The 22,252-nt window shown below is 43.2% G+C and overlaps 2 protein-coding genes across 10 annotated transcripts in view; one reads left to right on the top strand and one right to left on the bottom strand.

Annotated features, from left to right (window-relative positions):
• Positions 1-201: 201 nt before the first annotated feature.
• BROX (BRO1 domain and CAAX motif containing) lies at positions 202-16,693 on the bottom strand. Of its 7 annotated transcripts, none has more exons than XM_064446314.1 (14): positions 16,576-16,693; positions 15,777-15,910; positions 14,960-15,090; positions 14,063-14,169; positions 12,414-12,510; positions 10,972-11,067; positions 10,236-10,308; positions 9,746-9,851; positions 9,104-9,193; positions 8,217-8,302; positions 6,744-6,825; positions 5,548-5,698; positions 3,944-4,103; positions 202-3,443 (listed from the first exon to the last, which is right to left on the bottom strand). In XM_064446314.1, exons 3-14 carry the CDS (start codon positions 15,058-15,060, stop codon positions 3,357-3,359), a joined length of 1,236 nt encoding a protein of 411 aa, XP_064302384.1. In that variant the 5' UTR covers positions 15,061-15,090; positions 15,777-15,910; positions 16,576-16,693; the 3' UTR covers positions 202-3,356. The 7 variants fall into 7 exon arrangements, with proteins under 7 accessions (XP_064302384.1, XP_064302382.1, XP_064302380.1 ...); XM_064446312.1 differs by having other exon boundaries at positions 15,777-15,957; positions 16,576-16,691; XM_064446310.1 differs by lacking the exon at positions 15,777-15,910 and adding an exon at positions 15,613-15,770 and having other exon boundaries at positions 16,576-16,687.
• A 110-nt stretch (positions 16,694-16,803) lies between these two features.
• The window catches only part of AIDA (axin interactor, dorsalization associated), a 29,772-nt gene continuing 24,323 nt past the window's right edge, over positions 16,804-22,252 (top strand). Inside the window, exons 1-2 of one of the 3 annotated variants that reach the window (XM_064446319.1) lie at positions 16,804-17,089; positions 20,670-20,739. In XM_064446319.1, the coding sequence (XP_064302389.1) occupies positions 16,980-17,089; positions 20,670-20,739 (180 nt within the window). In that variant the 5' untranslated portion in view covers positions 16,804-16,979. The remainder of the gene's footprint in view (positions 17,090-20,669; positions 20,740-22,252) is intronic. The other 2 variants (XM_064446318.1, XM_064446317.1) reach the window with 2 other exon arrangements.

The raw sequence follows: 22,252 nt of genomic DNA, 5'->3' as shown, positions 1-22,252 counted from the left end.
TCATCCTTAGGCTGACGGGCAAAACTCCTCTACCAAATCCAGTGGGAGGCAGACATCAGCATCCAAGGGCCAAATTCAGTCCCTTAGTTCTAGGAGTGTCACGTGATGGATGGAGATTAACTGCTGTAAACCCAGGAACACAAAACATGGAGGAAGTGTATTTAAATATATAGAGGAAGGTATTTCAATAGAAGTCTTACAAAGAGCTTAATGTTTTTTTTTTTTTATAGATTAAAGACAATCACTGCATTTTTAAAAGCACAAAATAGAGGGCCCGGCACTCCATATTTTATTTAGCTGCAGTTTTGTCCTAGTTCAGACTGGGCACAAATTTTTAAAGACTATTTACACCAACAAGACTTGCAGGTTTAGCCATAAGAGCCTCTAAAACCAGAGAGAGGCCACAAAAACAGGCTCTTGCAGCATTAGAGTATTAAAAAGTCACCATTCAAAATACCTAATTCTTAAAAATTACTAAAGGAAATCATAATAGAAGGAAGGTGGCTGCTAGGTTTCCAGATTAACTGAAACTCCCAGTCAATTCACCCACATTCTTAAGCATATTGGACAGTTAATCTACATATTATTTACAATAATTCTGGCTTCCACCCAACAAAACCAGAGACAAAACTGCTGGTTGACTCACAGATCTCTATAATTTGCAAACTAAACAGTTTCCAGTTTCTTATTTTTGGGCAAAACTATCCAATGTTTGCCACAGGATTTTAACCAAGAGTAAACAAAGTATGTCTTGAAAAGCAACACATGTTAAGTGAATTAGTTTGTTCCATTAGTCTATTTTTAAACTACTACATCATATTTACTGAAACAGCTATGGCATAAGAGGTTACACAGCTAGGCTTAAGTAATGCCATAATCTGACACAATCCACTTGGTTATGCCCCAAACTATTTACAGTGAACTTGATTCAAACAAACCACTTGGTTTGAGAAAGCGTCCAAAGAATTAAAAATTGCAAGTCCCTAAAATAATCTTTCCTAAGACGTTGTTTGGGAATGACTTAGTCATGATCAGTTCATTTTAAGATATTCATATACTGAAATACAGCCATGGGCAAAAGCCTCACTGGAAATCAGTCCCAGCACCTATATGTGCCTTAGCAAACAAGGTTAGGTCTGTTCCTTCTGTCTGTTCCAAACAAGGTTCCTTCATTAGGAAAATGAAGGGAGGAGGGAAAATGGAATCTAGTCTGCACAGAAGAAAAATGAATTAGTTTGAGACATGTATGTATTAATGCACACGGGCATCTGAAAAACAATGAGTAATTAAGAAATCATGATTATGAAACTGAGCGTGCTGCATCTCGATCCTTAAAGGAGGCAGGCTAAGCAAATGTAGGTGACTACAGCTATAATAAGTTTTTAGGATAATTAAAATCTGCATAGGCAAAGTAGCTCCACACTCCATTCTGGCAAAACCTAAGCTGGTCTTTTAATAATGCAAGAAGCTTAACAAGTCAGCTGACCAAGTTACGAACAGATCTGAGTAACTCTTCATAAAACATACCCCAGGCCCCTGTGCAGCACCAGAAGAAAGAGACCGATTTTAGATAGAAATTCTTCTTGATAATTATTATTCCCTATCCACCTATGCCCTTGCAGAACAGAAACTTCTTCCAAAGCAATGCAGCTGATTTTACACTTATTTTTGTGTTCAGAGCTGGCTGAAAGCAAAATCCATCACCAGAAGCAATGAGTTCTGCATTTGATTCACCCATGACAGCCAACAGAAGGATCCTCTTTGCCTTTTGCAGCGATGAATTCTGTACTTTGGTCCAGTATCTTAGGAAGAGCCTCGAGTTTCCTATTAGCCTCCTCAACAGCTTTTGTTCCACAGGCCTTCAAGGAGCTACACACCTGCCCTCTAAGTTACTCTAAGTGCCATGCAAGATTTCAAACAGAAGCACTGAATTACACCACAGCAGAAGATGAACAGATCCAAACAGTACAAAGTAAGGAATGTGTTTACAGTATATAAGTGCATATGCCATCATGTTTTGTTGAAAGGGGAACATTTTCAGGCTACCCAGTTTCTTTCACAGGTTAAGTGAAGTGCACCAACTGGTACCCAGAGATTGCAAGGCCCTCGCTTCAACACATGCATCATATTCTTTTGCATTTGCAGCAAATCAGAAAGCTATGTTTTTGTTGACATGGGTGTTTTGGACTCCTCAGCACTAAAGAATGTTACCACATTTTCCACAGTATGCAGAAATGGAAGAAGCGAGTTCTCCAAAATACTTGCTTTCTCAGTCTTGACTGGGCTTGGCTTTTGGCAAGTTCTCTTCTTAAGGAGCTGATTTCAGTGCAGTACTGCAAAAGCTGAGAATTAGCACTGTTTACGTATGGCATAAAGGAAATCTAGGTTTCCCAGTTGTGCCATCAGCTCTCCAGCTCATCTTCCCTCCCTGTTCTCCCAACGGCTTCTTATAGACACTACCCTGAAACACAGCATTTTAGTTACAATTCCATTACCTTCTGCATGACAACCTCACGAATTCAAATGAGGAGCTCTTCTAGTGCCAGGAGATTTTAACCATCTGCAGCTTTCAAACTTATCAGATCTTTCAAGATTCAAAAACTTTGAATGAATGACACCGTGGTGCATTACGTCTAAGCACTTTCACATTACTTGCTGCATCACTTTCACACACGCTTTGATATTAAAGGATTTTGACTGAAGGACAGAAAAGCTAGAGTACCTTACTACAAATTCTGATAGAAAAGCCCTGATCTATAGAGGAAAGAACAGAAGCTAATTGTTTCAGAAGAATATAAATTGTGCCCCAGTCATGCAGAACTTAAGGTTTTCCAAGTTCTGTGAAAGTTCTGTGAAATACCATAGGGGTGTTACAAACAAAACTCAGATTCTCTTCGCTCACTGTAATTAAGTGAATCAGAACATGACAAGGGTGTTAAGCCTGAATGACAAAACTTGAATAAATATAACCATTCCTGCAAACTTTTGTTTGCAGAATTTGGCATTATATAGCATATAATTTAATGCAAAAATCCTCAAGTGTTACAATCCTGATACTTCCTTTGCTGTTTGTGGGTAGACACTGAACCCACAAAAAGAAACTCTCTAGAGGCACAATAGGAACATTTAAGCCCACACCTTCTAAGATATTCCACTAAAACAAAAAAAAAAGTCAGATTATAAATAAACTCCTGGAAATCCACCATGTTCTCAAGCAAGATAGACAAACACTATTAAAAGTAAATTCAATTAGTCTTCTAAATTAGAGAAAGATCGTCAGAAAAAGGGAGATCAGAACTAAAGCCCCCGAGTCCAATTAATACAGTTTTAAAGTGAATTCAAAGCACTTGTGGCACTTAAGAAATCTGGCATCCACTGTCTTTTTGAGGCTTTATATCTGGTTCCTTCAGAGGTTTTACTTCTTCATCTGGTTTTGGTTTAGCCTGCGAACAAGAAGAAAAAAAAACCTTAAATACCACAGGTAGAAACCACTGTGCCTGCACAGTATTTATGCATGGCTAACTTTACATACTCTAACCTAAGAGTCCCCTCTCTTTTCAAGGCTGAAGGCTTTGAGTGAGCCTCAGGCAAGGGGGGGGAAAGCCAAATATTCTCTATTTCAGCATCCTTAAATGAATCCTCTTCTAAAAAAGAACCTTTTCATCGCATTCACTCCAGTAACATTTCAGCATCTTATATACATGAAAGAATTTCCTCCTATTCAGGACTTAGAAAAAAATTACTCCTAATTTCCAGATGCTGACAGCGTGGCAGAACGGTTAAGTGACTTGCCTCCTTGTGCAGCAGAAATGTGAGCTCAGGTGGTAGCCCTGTGCCTATGTCTTGGACTGAGCTGGGAGCATTACAGAAGAGCAAAAGAGTAACTCTGTATTACACACAGAATAAAGCTAACGGGAAAGAACAGTACATAAGATTATCTTACAGTGTCATCCTTTGGCCTCTTGGTGAGATCAAATGCCGCAAGTGTTTCAGGAGTCCAGTGGGCGTTCAGGGTGGGAAATTCAAAAGGAACAGGCTCTACTAAGCCATAGTTTGCTTTCAGCTCCAGCTGGGGAGCTTCCGCTGGCACTTTCTGAAAATATCTGTAATAGAACACAGCAATATATTTAAAAGACAATGCACTATCTCTGCAGGTCTGGTTTGCAATTCTACAGAAAAACAATCTGGCTGTTTACAGTGGCAATCACTGCTGCTCTCTTCCGTTTCATTAAGGCACTGTCCAACACGCATTCTGTCAGCAAGATTCACAAAACCAAAAGCAATTCCTTCTCCGCATTCATCCACTCATACCTAGGTGGGTTTTTCCCTAGTTGATAACCATTATTCCCACCTCTTCAATGAGAAGAGCACCTTTGTCTAAAATGACCTTCAATACCCAAACCAGAATTTAAAATACTTCCCCAGAAAGATGAAGAGGACAGTTCTTTTCCTAAATGAGTCTTAACGTGCCACAGTGCATAACAACAACAACACTGCTACACCCAAAAAGACTTGCTACAGCACAAAGCCTGAATGAGGGTATAAATCTACCCTTGGCGAACCAGCAAGAGCCAAAAACTGACAGATACTGACACACACTACCTTACTTCCTGCACTGCAGCAGAGCTCTGTGGCAGGCACATCTCCCAAAACAGTCACGGGTTATCTGGCTTCTCTTTCAAAGTTTGTTTCTGGGGGCACATGGATTTGCTGAAATCTCCCGTATGCTGCTGTTGTAAGCTATGACAACACTAATTGGAACCAAAGCAGAGCAGAGATTTTCTTTTCCTATTTGCAGTTCAGCTTGATGTACTTGACAATCCTTTTTGTTTAGTCAATTCCCCTATTATGCAGGTCTTTAAATATCATAAAAAGGGAAATAACAGGCCTATTATGGAACACTAAATCACAAGAGGAGGGGAGGGGAGAAAGAAATGAGCAAAAGAATCCTAAAGCCAGACTAATCTTGCTATTTTAAACTGCTTCCAAACTCCTTTTGGAAGGGGCACTGACTAGCAGAAAGCCCTATTCACAGTATTAATTATACTTAGACTGGTAAAGCTCCTAGCACCCTAAGCACATTCTTCACTGAAGGCATGACTGTGTTTTGACTTCCCTGTTAGCAAAGCAGAATCAGCTACCAGTCTTCTCCATTTCCCCTCTGTCCTCTTTTGCCTACTAGATCCCAGCAGCTGGGAAGAGGGCATTAGGGTAACACCACAGCTTCTGCAGGACTTCCTCTCGTGCAGAAGGAAAAGGAACAAAGTGGCTGAGGAATGAAGGAAGAAAACTACTTCACCCCTCCAGCATGTCAGTCCAACCTACCCTGCCAAAGTGGCACAGAAAATGGAGAGGGTGATAGCACAGACCCATAGCAAATCTGCTATGAGAAAATTAAAGAGAAATTGGCAATTCTGTAAGTTACATGCCACAGGCAAAAGGAATATAAAGAACTGGAGAGTAAAATTTACCATCCCATCTGGAAATAAAAGCAAATGAGGTATTAACAGTTCATATAGAGTACTGTACCAACCACAAATTACTTACATGAATCCATTCTCTCTCTGGCATTTTTCTAGTGTGTTCTTAATCAAACTTCCTAATTTCCTAAAGAAGAGATGTCCAGAAGGTTTGGCAGTAGTCCCGGGCCCTTTGGTTTCTCCATATTCTTTGCACAATGTTTCAGCCTTGGCAAAAACTTTGCAAGAAAAAAATGTAATTAAAAATCATTTAATCTATTAAATCATGGTTCTGATCTACAGTGCTTCAGTTTTAGGAAATACCAGAATCCATTCAAGCTTCTTGCTTCTTAGAAACAAAAATAAACTAGCTCAAAGGCAAGCTAGCTTCCAGCCAAGATTTACTGCAAAAGTAATAGGAACACGAAAAAGAAAAAAGATAGCTTTTTGGGTAGGGAAGATGGAAGAAAGCATTCTTAGTGGGGCAAAATACAACAGTAGGTTTAAGAACTGTGCCATGTAGTAGGGGAAAAAGAGTGGATATGAAGGTGCCCATGCAGAGTTGATGCCCAGAAAGAAACAACACTTAATATGGAGAAAAGAAACACTCTTCTCTGAACAGCAGGCACATGAAAAAACACAGTATTTGTTTTATTGCAAGTAAGCCAACTTAGTTTGTTCTTAATAAATTCTTTTAATTTATTTTTAAAATTAATACTAAAAGCTTCCAGTTTGATGATTTGAGCATTTTTGTACATAGTGGTAAAGTTATGCAGTGCAGGTTGTTGGGGCAGCAATAGCTTTGAAGAGATAAGGATGGGCAGAAGACCCTGAACTACTGCAAAGTTCCCTTAATCTACCTTTCAAATGAACAGAAATGAAATAAGCTACTGAAACCTGTTTAAAAACAAACAAACAAGGTCTAGACTTACTATTTAGTGTAAGACAGAGCAACCTCCAAAGCCAAAAAGGCTGCAGTAACTTAACATCCAGACCAGCAAATGTGATGACCAGACAATTGATTTTCACATTGTACTGCAGACAGTTCAAGGACAGCCTTTAACAGGCTGAGAAGTGAAGATGACATTTTCTGCAGCACTGTTACGAAAGACAGTCTTTGTAAGATAAAAAACCGAATATACTGTCTCTATTCAAGAGTGTGCTGAATTTTCATCAGGTAAAAATAAAATCTTAAATTTATGGGAAACCAAATAAACATGATACAGCAAAATAAAACAGGCATGTGATCATCAGACCCTGTAATCCAGTCTCAATCACACTTACATTTTTCTGATTCCTGCAGAGATCTGATTGCTTCCCCACATTTATCACTTGCCAGTAAAGTCTGACCATGGTAACAGTATGCCTGATGGGAGAGGACAAAACCATTACCAACATCACTGGGCACTTCCTGCACCAATTCCCTTCTGCTCTTCCTTATATCAGAGTTGCATCTTTTTGAAGCTGCCATTCCCTGCAGATAGCTGACAATTTGGGAATGCAAGCCAAAGCAGCATTCACCGAACAATGCAGTTCAACACAAACACCGTGAGGTAGGTATGACGGAAGCTGTATCAAGTCTAGCCAAGACTAACTCTAAGCTTCATGAAGCTGTTTCACCAAAAGCACTGGTACACAGTCTAGCTCAAACCTCTCTCACTGTATCAATGTGCAGCATTAAGTCCCATCACAGAACACGGATGAACCCCAGTCAAGTTTACAAAGCAAAGACTCTAAAAACTAGAACTACCTGAACATGCAAAAACTGAATCTGCAGCTGTCCTGGTTTCGGTTGAGATAGAATTAATGCATCCACTGGGTGGGGGGGGCAGAGTGAGCAAAGGGCTGTGTGGTGTTTAGCTGCCTGCCTGGTTAAACCACAACAGCAACAAGCATCACTGAATCCAGAAGATGAGGCATTGGGCCACTTGAGATATTTTGCCATAGGCCAAATAACTTTTCCACCCCAAACGTCCCCTTCCTTCACTGTACTCTATTTCAGTGAGAATTGAATGGCCTTTTTTATGTTATCAGGAGTTGCTGAGTTTAAATACTAAATTCCATGTGTAAAGGAACAATCCCATGAACTAATGCTGACTTTGCATTTCTGCCTTTAATGTCTGTTCTCACAGTACAGCAAGCGTTACCTAAATCTACCATTGCCCATATTACATAAATTTTAAAAAGTGTACCACAGCCCTGAGCATCCTCACCTCTCAGACTTGCTAATAAGGCAGGCAGATTTTAGCTACAGGTTCAAAATATGAGAACAACAATGGTGTTAACTCTTTGGTTTGGGCCTTTTTCACAGCATGAAAGAGCCAGATTACAGGCTGTGGCAGGCTACAAGAAATAAACAGCAAACTGAGCAGCTGACGATCCCACTGTACTTGCTGTGAGATCAGTCACACAAAAATGGACAGCACTTGAAATGGTACCTAACATTACTTGATGCATTTTCGTTTAGGACCTTCAAAAAGATGATCAGCTCTGAATTATGCCTAAAATGAGATTGTGATGCAGATAATGGAAGACAAGTATTATGCTCAACCTGAGCACTTAATGATACATGATCACAATAAATTCTACACTGCAGTAATTTCACTTGGCACAACAAAAACACTTCAAATGCCACTGACACTGCACAGCCTCTCTTCACAGCAGGGAAAGAAAGTCAAGGCAATACCCAGCCCCCATTCCCTATCCAGCTTTTCGACAACATTAAAAGCCGTGTCTGATGTCAACTGAAGTACTTACATAGGCCATATAGAAACAGGTCTTCAAGTTTAAGTACTTCCTCCATTTACCTGCATAGGCTGGATCCAAACTGGATAACGTTTGATCTGTGAACACGTATGTAAAGCTATTCTTTAAGACATTTCCAAAAAGAAAAATTCCATCCATATTCAAAGACCAGAATTCTTAAACTTAGCAATAGATCTTAACTATAAAGTAGCCAGAAACAAGTGACATAAATTACTCCTGCAAAGGCACAGAGAAACTATGAGAAAAAAAGAAAAATATGCAGTTTATGGAGCTATTGTGCAGTTATCCCTAGAATCTCTGAAACTGCTGTCCAGAGTCTGGAAGGCTAATTTTCCTAAGTATTTTTAGGCAGCATTTCAAAGCTTGTTCCTATTTCAATTTCAAGCAGTGACCTATAAAAGCCTGTGCATGTTACAATATTCCACCACTCCCCTATCTGCACTTTTCCCACTTGCCTCAGCAAGCCCACAGATCAGCTTACTCATATGGAAGGATGTACATAATTAACCTGCTACACACTTTATGGTCTGCATCATGATCTGCTGCCCAAAGGCAGTTGAAACACACTCCATTTACATAAAGTCATTTTGCTTGCTGCTATTACATATTCTCAAGGCATTACTCGGTCTTCTGCCTCCCCTCACTAACATTTCCTTGCATTAGCTACAGAAAAAGATTCCCACAAAAACAAAAGGCCTTGTCAAAATATACCTGTTACAGTGATAACCGAAGCCTTAAGTGCACTAAACAGAATCTAAATACACAAAGCATATCCACTGAGAAACAGTGTCAATACTGCAACTGGCAGGCCAGTGAAGTATGTCTGCTGGCAAGAATGTATAAACCAGGTCACTAAAGATACAAAACAAGACACTTACCAGCTTTTTGGTAGAAGTTAGCTGTTTCATAAGCAAGAGCAGCTATTAGTCCTGGATTGTGTTTCAGCTCAATAGCCCGAGCAATTGTCACTGAAAAAAAATTCCACACCGCAGTATTAAAGTTTAATTGAAAATGTCACATCAAATCAGCAGAGGCATTTAGCATTTTAAAACCCCTGCACAAGCAGAAAACAAGTATTGTGCAGTCAAGCAAACTGCAGAATAAAGACAGATTGTTTCTTGGATAGAATGATTCCAAATTAATAGAAAAGCTGAAGGAAGGTAGTCTGAACACTAGCTAGTAAACAGAAGCTGCAAATATGTTAAAGTAAACGAACTGGGAATTTATGTTAGGCAAGCATGGTGGTGAAGAGACTGCATGAAAGGAAAAAAGAAGAGGGGAGGAATGTCACACAGGAGTTCTTCCAAAGTGGCTAAATTTGTCATATCAGACTGATCTTTCGCATTTTCCTCCTATAATTGTTACTTAAGTTTCTTTAAAAGCAACCCCCCCCACTAAGCCACAGCACATCGGGAGAAGAAAAAACTAGCATTGCTGCCAAGCAGACTTCACGAGACATCAAAGAAACCCACAAAGACTACCATTTCCCATCCCCAACAAACACATATATTTGAAGATACCTTCTTGAGCTTCAGCTTGGCACTGTATGATGTAAGAGTCTATAAGTCGAGCTTCTAGATCTCTTCCCTTTTCTACAGGTGTAATCAATTTTGGAATATGACTTTCCTAAGTACAAAGCAAGTCTCAAAGTTAGTTTAGGCTTAACATCACTCCTGCCAATGCAAAGCAAGTCCCTTATTCCTAAATAGATGGGACGCATTCCACATCCAATGGATGGGACTGAGTGAAGGCCCCAAGACAGCTAGCTGCACTGCTGTATGTGCTGCTGGGCAGGCAGACTGATAACTCTTCCACTGCCATTGGGAAAGAGTAGCAGGGATTGAGTGGCAGCACAACCTATTAATACTTTTCTTTTCCCTGTATCATTCAGATAGTCGGAGGTATTTGTTTATTCTGTAACCTCATCAGGAAACCAAGGGCTTTTCTAAGACAAAAAGTCAAGTACTGGAATACAACTTAAAGAATGGACAGCAAAGACAGTTTTTCTACCTTCAAGTGTTTAAAAATCCCAGCTGCTATCTTCAGGCTTCTGTGAACATCTTTTGCTTCATCTTCTGTTATACTAAGAATACAGAATGAATCAATGGAATTTTAGTTAGAAGGGACCTCTAGGTGTCATTTAGTCCGACCTCCTGCTTTGGAGCAGGACTCTCGACAAAAGTAGATCAGGTCAGTTCTAGCTTTGTCTAGATGAATCTTGAATCCTTCAAGAATGGAGAGTCCTCTAACTCCCTAAGTAACCTGTCCCACTGCTGTGCTACCCGCATGGTAAAGAAGCTTCTTACAGCGTCCAATCATTAAATAATCAAATAGAACTCACTTGAAAAAAAGAAATGTAAGACCTTGTAATGTCTTTCAAATAAAAGGTAGCCTCAGTGTTAAAAGCCAAAGCTTCAGAAAACTGTAGGGCTAAAAGTCAGCAGACCTGTGATTTTGAGAATCTAAGTTTTGTACCTGGACATTTAGAGCAGGACTGATGAAGGGTTTATTCACAGCTGACACTTCCTCTATACCACAGTCACACAGTACTAGTACACTTTGTTCACAGATACAAGAAGGGATTGAAATGCACTTGGACATTACACACATGAACGAAGGCCAACTGCCTCCTTGAACTCCTCCTGTCTCAGCTGGACATGCATTAAAGCAGTCAAAACTCAGAACCTCCTAAATTTTTGGTGGAATATTGCTGCAATGGAATTACAAAGAAAAGAAAAACGCTTACTCTTCTTTTCCAGCGAGTCTTGATGCATATTTTGTGTACCACAGAGCTACATTAAATCCCATGGAAACCAGTTCAAACACCGCATCCTGCTGGGCACTAAAGAAAGACAGACAAAACCCCCCAGAACAAACCCCCAAACAAATTTAATGCTTTTGATTTTGTTCTGACAAGCCCTCTCTGCTGATAGTTCACATAGAAGAAGTCAACACTTCTCTCCATAAAATATTTTTCATTTAGTCAACAATTTCCAAGTCAGAATCTCCTACTTGCTGAACTGCTGAAAAGTTTTTTACTTATTTTTACTTATTCCCTTGAAGAGCTCATAATTATAATTTCCCACATTCAGATGCCTACCCTTCCCATTTGGGAACTTTTATTTTAAAACAGTAACTTGAGATTTGTTTAGCTTTGGGTGTGGCTGACATTTTTCCTTTTTTTTTTTTTTTTTTTTAAAAAAAATTGCACATTTTGTGGAAAGCCTTGCTCTGGAGTGTCTACTTTAAAGTTGTAGCTGCTAAGTTAATAAGTCAAGAGTCTATTACGTCTCCCTCAAGTGAATGTTACTGCAAGTATTTATGTAACTGCAGTCAAACGGCACGTGCAAACAACATGAAATTTCAGAAGCTAGAAACATGGTCTTTGAAAAGAGCGAACTTTCAATCACAAGCTCAGTATAGCTTAGGAAGTAGTCATCTTTAAAAAGAAAGGTGTGGGAGTGGGAAGAATAATGTTGGCACAAGAACAAGTGTGCGTGACTATGAGAAAATCAGAAGAGAGTCCTAATCAACAGACTGGCTTCCAAGGGGAATAAAAGCTTTGAGGAAGTTGAGCACTTCTAGATAAAGCTTGACAAATTTGTAAGCATGGTTATACAACAAAATTATCTACAATAGCAAGAGACAACTGAATAATCCAGAAGGTCAGAGATCTATATTTCTATGTAAAACAGAAGCTTGGTTTGTTTGTATCACGAGTACTCGTACTAGGAGCTTCAGAGGACAAGAACAAAATCAGATCTTCAGCAACATTTGTACTTCAAAAAAGTCAGAAGATAATGGTCAGCCAAAAGCGCTAAATGAAAAACATCTAAACTGTAATAATCTATGTTATCGTATTCAATTCACCAATATTCTCAAGGTGGTTCTTTGAATGCTCTAGCCAACTGCAGATATAGTTTGTAGATCAACTAAGACCCAATGGATCCTTGTACCATTATCAACCATTATCACGCCCTTACTTAAAGGCAAGGCATGCTTCAGATCACGTAATACAGTGCAGCAATTATCAAAAACACAAAGCAACAAGTTTTTGGAAACTACTTTGTGTTCAACATTTTGCTACACTTTCAAGTTTTCCTTCGCACCTGTGCTGGCACACGTGCATATACATAACAGACCAGAAGAAAGCAGCTGCACACCCTGTAATCATGAAAGTATACATACGTTGGAACATGTCCTTGTAATGTGTCTGTCCACTTGAAATTCTGAATATACCTCAACTTGCACTCTTGGGAAGAGTCATCCAGTGAAAGGATGAAACCTACAGAATAAAAAAAGGTACCGACAGGAAATCTCAAAGTAAGAAACAGAAACGAGTAATGAAGGAATAGGGATCAATGAGAATACGAATATAGATAAAGGAATGTTTCTTGCTGTACCACTCAAAACCCCGTGTTACTTCCTGAGGCTTTTATTCCTCAATATCTTGAGAACAAGATGTGGAAAAACCAAACTGACTGCTACAAGGAACTCCTTGCCCAGCAGGTTACCAAAGCAACCCTGTGAGCCTTGATTGCTCAAGGAAAACCTTGCAGATGTCTGCGTGTGCCATATAGTGACCAGCTGGGAGTTGGACTGACCCAGGTATGGGACAGCCAGGGCTGCTTGAGGTGAGTGAGTGACTGTCCCTGTCACCGTAGTGGCAATGGGAAATTCCAGGAAAAGTTGCCTGGTCAACAGGGAATGGGAAAAGGGTTTGTAAGCATAGACTCACCTAGTCATCATCTCTTTTGTCTCCAGGGCTACAGGAAATTGGTTCATGTCCAGCAGCCCAGAAAACAGTAGTCAGTGGGATGAAGCTCATGCTACAAGATGTTCAAATACTAGCATATGCAGGCCCAAGGAATTTTTCAGGGAGGAATAAGATAGGCCTTGGTCTGATCAGGTCTTTACAAACTTCAAGAACTCAATACTTGTAACAGCAGATACTGGGGCTACAACTCTAGGTGCTGTCACATGTTTTGAAAGACAGAAAATACTAGTTCCTTTCACATGCAGAAGATGTTATTGACCAAGCATGATGCCTTCCTGAAGAAACTCTCCAAAACTTGTCTGCCGCACCATGGACTGTTACCATACCTTTATCTAGAATGTCACATTAGCTTACACCCTCCCAGGGACCGAGGGAACTATGCCAACCTGAGCTGCTTCACTTCCCACAGACTGAAATATCACAGTTTCCATGAATCAGCTGGTTCCTGAAAACTCAGTCCTCACAAACTTGTCTGAGCACCTGACTGCTAAGAGAGGGTTATCAAAATATTGGCAGGAAGAAGGTTTCAAGGGAATGCCTCATCACAGGTGATCATCTACTGAATTTGTAGATACTATGCGAATGAGCACCTATATATACACCTAAGACAAGCAGCAGCAGCAGTGTAAGCTTGCAACAAGTCTATTATCTAGCATTAGACAAACCAGAAGTCTACACCAAAGAGCAACTCCTATCAACTAATTATTAGGCTCAATTTATACTTAAGGAGCAATTCACCACAATCTAAGAAACAAATAAACATTTTCTCCTCCAGCAGGAAGCAGGATGAAGACAGGACTGCCAACACTTACTATTGGCAGGGTCACAAAGAACACTGAAACTGGTAGAAAGGGCCAAGCAAGTACCCATGACGGGTATCAAGCACAGAATCCATGAAGATACTCTCCTTCCTGAGAAGTGCAAAGCTTCTTCACAGATTAGCACAATACACCTTCTGAGAATCAATATTCTCATTCATTGATTCAATATCATCAAATTGAGTCATTAAAACTCATATACCTCTCGATGCATTAGCAGTATTGCTAATAAATGTTCCTACCTTGCAAGAGTGAGAAGTACAAGTCAGTTGCATTCTTCATCATTTCTGGATTACAGCTCGGGTCTGTAAACAGCTCCAATAGTCGTGCTCGAGATAACCTCAAATCACTGTATGAAGGGCAAAACAAAAAAGAAAAAATAAACCTAAGAAATTCTACCCAAAAACGTACTATTAAGAAAGTACCCACCCCTGTTATACCACTACCCTTTTCACTTAGAAAGTGAAGCTAAGCATTCAATTTAGCTATCTGAAGACAAAGAAAGGTACTTTATGAGGAAGATGTCAATAAATACAGAAAAATCTTCCTTTCTTCTCTGGACACATACAGTTGGCTCTTTAGTTTAAAGTACAATCCAATTTGGTGAGACAGCAATGGATAATGAGTACTCGTTATCAATCCATTGTTCTAACACAAACTAAAATAACTGTGACTTTATCTACTGAGAGGTTGGGTGCAGGCAGAAGGAGGAAAAGTAACAAGCAGGAACATTCTTCAACATTAGAACAGGATGAGCATATGAAGAATAAGAACAGATCTGCAAAATAAGCCGAGATCTCTTTTCACCATCTTCCTATCTACAGTAGAACATTCATGCCTTTTTCACTTATGGAAATTAAGTAATCTTTTGCTGAAGAATGCACAGTCATCAGAAAGACAATGAAATGTTTAGTCTTTTGCTTCTGCATTACTATAAAGGGCCTTGCTATATGCTCAGAGACTTCAGAATTGGATAATTCATTCTTTGTAATTAAATGTTCAGTGTTATCAGTGTCTTATTGTCTCCCAGCCTACATGTTTCTAGTCATCTTCAGTACAGAAATTGAAGACTAACTATTACTTTTAAGGGTGTCCTCAACTGTGGGAGACAGAGTGAATTTAATCAGAAGTGCACTTACTTGCAGACCTTTGTTGCAGCTGGAGTGGTAGCTACCCCATAAAAATTGAATGAAACGGGAGCTGTAGCCTTCAGAGGGTTGCGATGAAACCAGTGGGTCATTTTCTTTCTGTAGTGTTGTTTACGTCAAACCTAAGGTGGGGAAAAAAATGAAAGGTGTAGGAACAGGTACAGCTAAGGTACTATATATGTCATGCTCACAAAAACATATTCCAAATGTAAACAATTAGGAAAGAAATTAATTTGTAAAGTTGCATACATAATTACAGAGAAAAAAATATTTTTTTCCCATTTGAAACAGTAAGCTTTCATAGACATTGTCTTCATTGTCCATGTGCTCACTTTGAGAACTTCACTCTGTTGAAATACATTTTCTGAGGCAACTATTTTAAGTTGGGCAAAAAGCTGTAACCTCCTTTGTTCCATATTACTGTATACTTTCTTATTCAAAAAAACCCACAACTGTTACCTGCTGCATAAGGCTGAATATTTCCCATGTCATTTACAGGTATATCTCAGTTGATTGAGGTTGTTATAGTGTATCAGGTGAACATATTAACAGCTTTCATTGTGGCAGCACCAATCTAGATGAAAGCATGATTAAACAGTAACCCTTGCTGAAAGGACGGATGTATTAACATACATGCAACAGACCTGGAAATTTGGTAGAGTACAGCTAAGACAGATGACCTTTTTTCTTCTGCCTCAATTTCAGAGAGCATATATAGCGTAAGCATTCCAAGGAGATGTTTTTACAAGCTTTCAACAGCAGCAGATGAAATGCAATGGGCACAAGTCGGAACGAGGGATGGCTGTACCAGATAAAAGGAGAAACCTCTTCACCGTGAGGACAGTCAAACCGAGGAACAAGCTGCCCGCACAGCTGGCTCCGAGCAGGACGCTGGACTGGAAACCTCCCAAGGCCTCCTCCAGCCCCCACCGCCTCATGACCCTGTTTGAACCCGTAAGTTCATCGTCATAAAACACTTCGCAGCTTTGCTGAAAAAAAAAAAAAAAAGGAGCTCTGCCAAGCACCGACCCCCTGCCCCCGTCCTGACCGAGCAGGTTGTCGCTCGGCTGTCATGACAGCACCTATCGCGACACCTTCACCCACCTGCGCAGCAGCACGGCCTGCGCAGAGGAGAGGCGCTGCCAGAGGACTCCGTCGCAGCCGAGGCAGGCGGCAGCCTGACAGGCGCTCAGCAGGCCATCTGCCCTCCCCGAACCCGGCCTCCACCCGCCGCACCCGACAGCGCGCGGGCCGCCCTGTCACGATAGGGGCCCGCCGCCGCTTCCGCCCGGCCACGCCCCGCCTTACCCATCCGCCGCCGCAGGCAGCGCCAGCGGAGAGCCGATATCATCGTCCCCCACGGTACGGTGGGCTGACCGCATCGATCCCGCCGGTTACCCCTTCCTCGCTGCCGCCAGCTCCGCGGCTGGGGTCTCCCCCCACACCCCGGGACAGTATAGCCAGGCCTCCGCAGCCCTTCCCCGGCCCCCCCCGGTAGGGAGCCCTCAGCACCACAAACAGAGACGAGAAGGGAATGGCGGCCCGCGACCCAGCGGCGACACCATCCCTCCCAGACGGGAGACCCGCCCCAGGGCGCCGCTGCGTACCTGGCGAAGAGGCCTCCCGCGGCGCGCGCGGCCGGCAGCAGAGCGGAGGGACGCGCGGAGCGGAGCAGTGGCCGCCCGGTGGGGAGGGCGGGCTCCTTCAGAGGCCACGTGACCGCCGCCATGACACGTACCGGGGCGGAAGTGGTGGCTCCTCCCCTCATCACCGCCCCGGTAGCGATGGCGCAGGCGGGCGCGGCTGGCGCAGCCTACCTCGCTGGGCGGCGCTGGCGGGAGGCGCCGGCTGCGTTTGGTTGTCGTGGTGGCTGGGCTGGGCTGGGCCGCGCTTAGCTTGGCTAGGCTAGGCTGGGCTGGGCTGGGCCGGCGGCGGACGCGGGGCTGGCGGGAGCGGCTGCCCGGCGCGGTGCCCCGGCCCGGGGTGAGCATGGTGCCCTAGTGCTGGGGCTATGTCGGAGGCGGCCCGGAGCCTCCTGCAGCGCTGGGGCGCCAGCTTCAGGAAAGGCACCGACTTCGACTCCTGGGGGCAGCTGGTGGAGGCGATCGACGAGTACCAGATGTGAGTACGGAGGCGAGTGGTTCCCGCCGGTCCCCGGCACGGCCCCGGAGCCCCCGGCCAAGGGTGCCTGGGAGGCCGGGGATAGCGGCTGCCGGGCGGGGCGGGGCAGGGGGGAGCCCCACCGGGCCTAGGCCGCGGCCCCCCTCGCCCCTCAGGCCCCGCCGGCCGGTCCCCTGAGGCGGGCGTGGGGGTGCACCCGAGGCCGGTGGCGGAGGGAGGCGGGAGGCGGCCCGTCCCTTCGCCGGGCGGCAGCCGGCTGGCTGGCGTGGGGCTGCAGGGCCCCCTGGGCGTGGGCCGGCGGGTGGTGGAGCCCCACGGCGGGGTGTATCGGCGGCCCGGGGTACCCCCATCCCATCGCCTTGTACCCCCCGGGGCACCGTGCTTGTGGGGCAGGGGGAGCCGGCTGAGGCAAACGGGCTGCTGAAGCTTCGGTCTGACCCAAAAAACTAGCCCATCAGAGTGGAAAGTGGTCCGTCACATGCTTGTGTTTTGCCCCTGATGAAACCGGTGTGGGAAAGCGGGAACCCGATGGTGGGAGGGCACCGGCTGGTGCAGCCCCCCCTCAGGTTGGGTTGCACTGGGTGGGACAGCACCATTGTCCGTGAATCCCTTCATATCAAACAAGTATTGACGCTGTATCCTTAGAAACACACCTGGTAGCTTTAATCAAATGTTCTCCTCTAGTACTCGATTTGCCATGAAGATGAAAGCTCTTTCCCTGTGGTCTGAGTACTGCAGGTCAGGTTTCTTATGGTGAATTCTCTAGAACTCCAGAGGGTTTGCACTTCTTCCCTAAGAGAAGGTCAGCTGAAGAGATGCTCTCTGAGAGATCTTATAGTGTTATTGAGGACAGTTCAAGTTATGGACTATAACCATGCTGGCTACCAGTTCAGTTGGTGTTTGGAGTAGCTAGATTGCTGGCCGGGTATGGCATAGTCATGAGATGCTATAATCTCATCATTTCATTCACTCACCAGACAGGATGATGCAAGTTCAGTTATTTGCGGTTTGCTGATGGTCTTTAGAGCAGGGCAAGCTGTTACTACAAGCCTTGGCACAGGGACGAAAAGAAGTTATCTTCTAGATTTGTATCTCAGAAGAGAAAAAAAAATAACTGGAAAGTAAAAGAAGATATTTTTAATAACTGCCCTTACGTGGACATCCATGAGGAGTCCAGTGGGATCCTAAGGCTTCAAACCGTCTTGGCAGTTTCATTTAACGACCTTTCTTCTGAATGAAAAGTCTTCAGGCTTCTCATTCTGAGCTTGCTTCATTGAGAAGTAAGGTCACTAAACTTTTGCAGGCAGTCCAGTTTGAGAGTTGAAATATAACTTGTGTTCCCTCCCTCCCAGCATCACTTGCGCCTGATGAGAACTGAGGCGATCTCTGCGCCCTTGCTTTATTCTGATTTTGGAGCAGTGTGATATCTTTGTAAGGAAGCTCCTCTTGGGAGGCGCAATTGTAAGCTGCTCTTGCAAGCCTTATTAGTGAGTTCCTACTCAATAGAGTAGTCATCAGTTGATGAACTCTGTGGTTCCAGGAGGGAGAAGGAAGGGGAGAGAAGATCAAAGGGTTACCAGGAGATATTTCCTAGGGAGGAGTAGAACTTTCAGTGTGTGTATCTGTTGCTTGTAGATATAGCAGGTAAGTTAATACAATTTCAGTCTATAGGGTAGAAGCTGCAAGTAAGACGCAGAGGGAAAGATGCCTACCTGAAGCTTTGGAGAGGCATAACAGCATGGCTTTATGCTGTTGCCTTCTTAAATGGCAACCTGAGAGGGGATGAACAAGTGCGTTGCTGCGGTTGGCCAGGTGCTGCTAACGTTGGCAAGGTCTACATTGGTCAGCTGGGGAGGAGCAGGTTACAGTGAGCTCGCTGACACTGAGAAAGGTCTTCTCGGATCTAAGCTAGTTCATTCCATGGATTTAATGGCTGCTGACATAAAACACAATCGTTCGCCTCCCGTGTCTAAGGGACCTACATCTGCTCAGGTCTTTGTTACTCCTGGAAGCGCAGGAGGCTTGGTGTGAAGATCGACCCTTGTTCATTTAGGTGCTTACTTGTGCAGGAGCCCTCCGAGCTGTCAGCAGTGCATTCCCTGTTGATGTGCCCGTCTGTGGGACTTGCTCTGATCCAACTTTGAACACAGGTCAAGTGAGAAGCCAGATAAGTTTATTTGGATTAGAGTGTTCTTTTTTGTATTAGTGACAAATGGAAAGAGGGTTGTGTTACTGATGCTTGTGGAAATGATAAAACTGTCTGTAGTGGGTGGCATGTTGCTTCTATGGTGATGTTTTCTTAAATTGTTACTTTTAAATGCCCTTTCTATATGTCCCTTGTGTCGTATCAGCAGGGTGGCAGGGAAGTAGTATATTTTTGTGTTCAAGCATGTTTGTTTTTTGTGTGTCTCAGCCACCATCTTCCCCCCTTTGAGGGGGAAGAACTCCACTGAGTTGTGCAGTTACCTTGTCCTGTTTGCTGGTGTTTTCACTGGGACTAGTTAAAAACTTAGAGTGGCCTCAATCCTTGTGTCTTTTTAATAGAGCTTATTTTTAGGAAAAGCAAAGAAATAATTCAGTTCTGATTTTCTGTTTCTGACACAGGCTTTGATGGTAATCTGTTTTGGTGTCTGCATCTTGGGATATGTATTTTAAACCCGCCCCAAAACCAGGCTGAATCCCTTTAACAATGCAGACTCGTGAAGTTCCAGGCGGAAGTGTATTGCCATGTCCTGAGTCCTGCTGCTGTCCCTGGGCTTCCCCTCAACCCCCTGCTCCCCTCCCCCTCTGCTTTTTAAAAAAATAATTATTTACAGGGAATGGCAACAATTGCCCAGAGCTTTTGCTTGTTTAATGTTCTCCTTCCTCCCTGGACGGAAACTGTAACTCTTCCGTAGCTTCCTTCTCTAGCTTCCTTTCGCTTTCTCGAGCTGTTTGCTTACTGCTACTTTCCAAACCCCTTGGTACTCCTCTCTCTGTGGTGACATGGGGTGGGGTCTGTGCTCTGCATGTGATGCTGACAGGCGCGAATGTGAGCTGATACACCCCGGCGGCCTGGGCCAAGCTGCCCTGCACCTGGCTTCCAGCGCTAGCAGGGCATATGGCCATCACCCAGGGTGCCTGCACCTCCTGGCAACCTGACTGGCCTCAAAGACTCCCTGTGAAATGCATGTGGTCTTGTACAACAGTGGGTCTTTGCAGGGGGTATAGTTTGTTACTATAAAGTAAGGGGATGGGGAGAGGGAAAAGGTCAGTGCTTATAAAAGGGGTTGTCGGCTAGAAGGACCTTCTTACCTGTTCTCCTTTCATGATACATTATATATGTAGTCTTTCCTGCCTAATGTAGTTGCATACTTTGTCCATCTTTGGGTTTTTTTTAAAGTATGGCCTACCATGGTTATGGAAATCTTTGTCTTTAAAAAAACCAAACAAACCCAAAAACCCAAACCAAGAACTAACTACAACTATTTGGAGCAGCAGTCTGTGGGCCTCTTGGCTGACAGGTTTTCTGAAGACTGGTGGGTGTATGTGTTACTGTGCTGTGTTCCCACTCTACAATTTTCTTTCCCCCCCGCTCCAGATTAGCAAGGCATCTGCAAAAAGAGGCGCAGTCTCAGCACAACAACTCAGAATTCACGGAAGATCAAAAGGTGCGTATTGCTGTTTGCTCAGTCAAGGAGCTTGACTTCTAGATGTTGATGTGTGCTATGGTTCTTTGTATCTCACAGATTAATGAGACCTTTTCCCTCCCTTGATATACACAAACAGAAACAGAGCCCAGCATGGCTAAAACTGTTGCTGTCATTGAATGTGACAGATGCTCTGCTGTGTAATATCGAATGTCATGCATACTAGCCAGAGTCCTTCGTAACCTGGGTGTTTCTTTTTCTGGGTGACCTTTTGATAACTGGCTTATACAACTTTAGCGCAATTTATGTTGTGATGTCTGAATACAAAATGTCTTGAACTGCACACATCAAGGGTGTGTGAGGAGGACGTTAGCTTAACATGTAACACCTGACAGGGAAGGCTCCTGGCAGAATATTCCCCACTAGTCTTTTAGAATGTTGTTTGTTTATAATCTTTCAAATATTGAGATGACTTTACTCCTTCCTCCCTCCCCTCAGTTGAAAAGGCTGTTTCTTGTCTCAGCATCACATTAATGCAATTCTGTGACAGGATTTAAGACAAAAATGCTAGCTGAAGTTTCACACACTGAAGCATTTTCAGCAAAACAAAAGCCGTTGAGATATGAGGCCTTGCTAAATTTTCATGTCTTGTTTAAAGGCATGTTTTTCCTTAGGAATACTAAATTAGAGACCCCGTGTATTTCTAGATTTCCAAGTCATAAGATCACTTGTTTGAGCAATGGCGTTGCCTGAAGATTGCCATTTCCTAGCCCAGAATACCACCTATGGTAACAGGGTGCCAGAGTAATGGGATCTGTGTTTGGAAATGATGGTCCTGAAAAGAGGTCCTGACTACAGAAATTGGAGGTGAACTTGATGTATTTAAAGAAACTCATTACAAAGAACTACACCTTTACATAGTCTGACAGTGGTTTGTAACTGTTTCCTTGACATGTACCTGTAAAAAGAAGAGCAAAGAGCCAATCTTCCATGTTCTGCTTACCTTCTACAAAGAAGATAAGGTTTATGATAATCTTAAACAGAGTCATAATCTTGGAGAAGGATTGGGTCCACCTTCATGACCTGAAAGCGTGGGAGCCTTGTTAATATTGGACAGCTGTTTACTCTTTGATGGTTCCTGCACTCTATCCCTTGCTGGTAGCTTTCTCCATCATTCTTGGCTATGGTCATCTTTGCTGCATGTTTCCCCTCTGTGGATACTTTTGAAAATATGGTTATTTCATGAAGGCGAAGCTGTTAATCTCACTTCTGGAGGCATCATCTCCTGCGAGTATGGGAACCAGAACCACACAGGGCTTTGCTTCCAGATGTTCCCTGAATCTTGTGGAAAGGACCTTGGGCCAGATTATGGAAGTGAGTGAGGTCAGCCATGAGGGAAGGCCTGGGGGGCTCAGGAAGCAGAGAAAACTGACCTCAGATGTTAGACGTGCAACTGCAATCATGTCTTAAGGCAACAGTCTGCTGAAAAGAAAAAATAAGGAGTGGGTGTTTTGAATCCTCAAAGGGAGATACC

Source organism: Phalacrocorax carbo, chromosome 3 (genome assembly GCF_963921805.1).
Source record: "Phalacrocorax carbo chromosome 3, bPhaCar2.1, whole genome shotgun sequence".
Classification (NCBI taxonomy): domain Eukaryota; kingdom Metazoa; phylum Chordata; class Aves; order Suliformes; family Phalacrocoracidae; genus Phalacrocorax; species Phalacrocorax carbo.
This window is presented reverse-complemented; position numbering and strand designations above follow the sequence as displayed.

Excerpts from the sequence above, each read along its gene's own strand:
- BROX (XM_064446314.1), bottom strand. The coding sequence starts at position 15,060 with ATGACCCACTGGTTTCATCGCAACCCTCTGAAGGCTACAGCTCCCGTT. Across the intron at positions 5,699-6,743 it reads TCTGCAGGAATCAGAAAAAT|TTTTTGCCAAGGCTGAAACA; the intron begins GTAAGTGTGATT and ends TTTCTTGCAAAG. Across the intron at positions 3,444-3,943 it reads AGAGGCCAAAGGATGACACT|GCTAAACCAAAACCAGATGA; the intron begins GTAAGATAATCT and ends TCTTGTTCGCAG.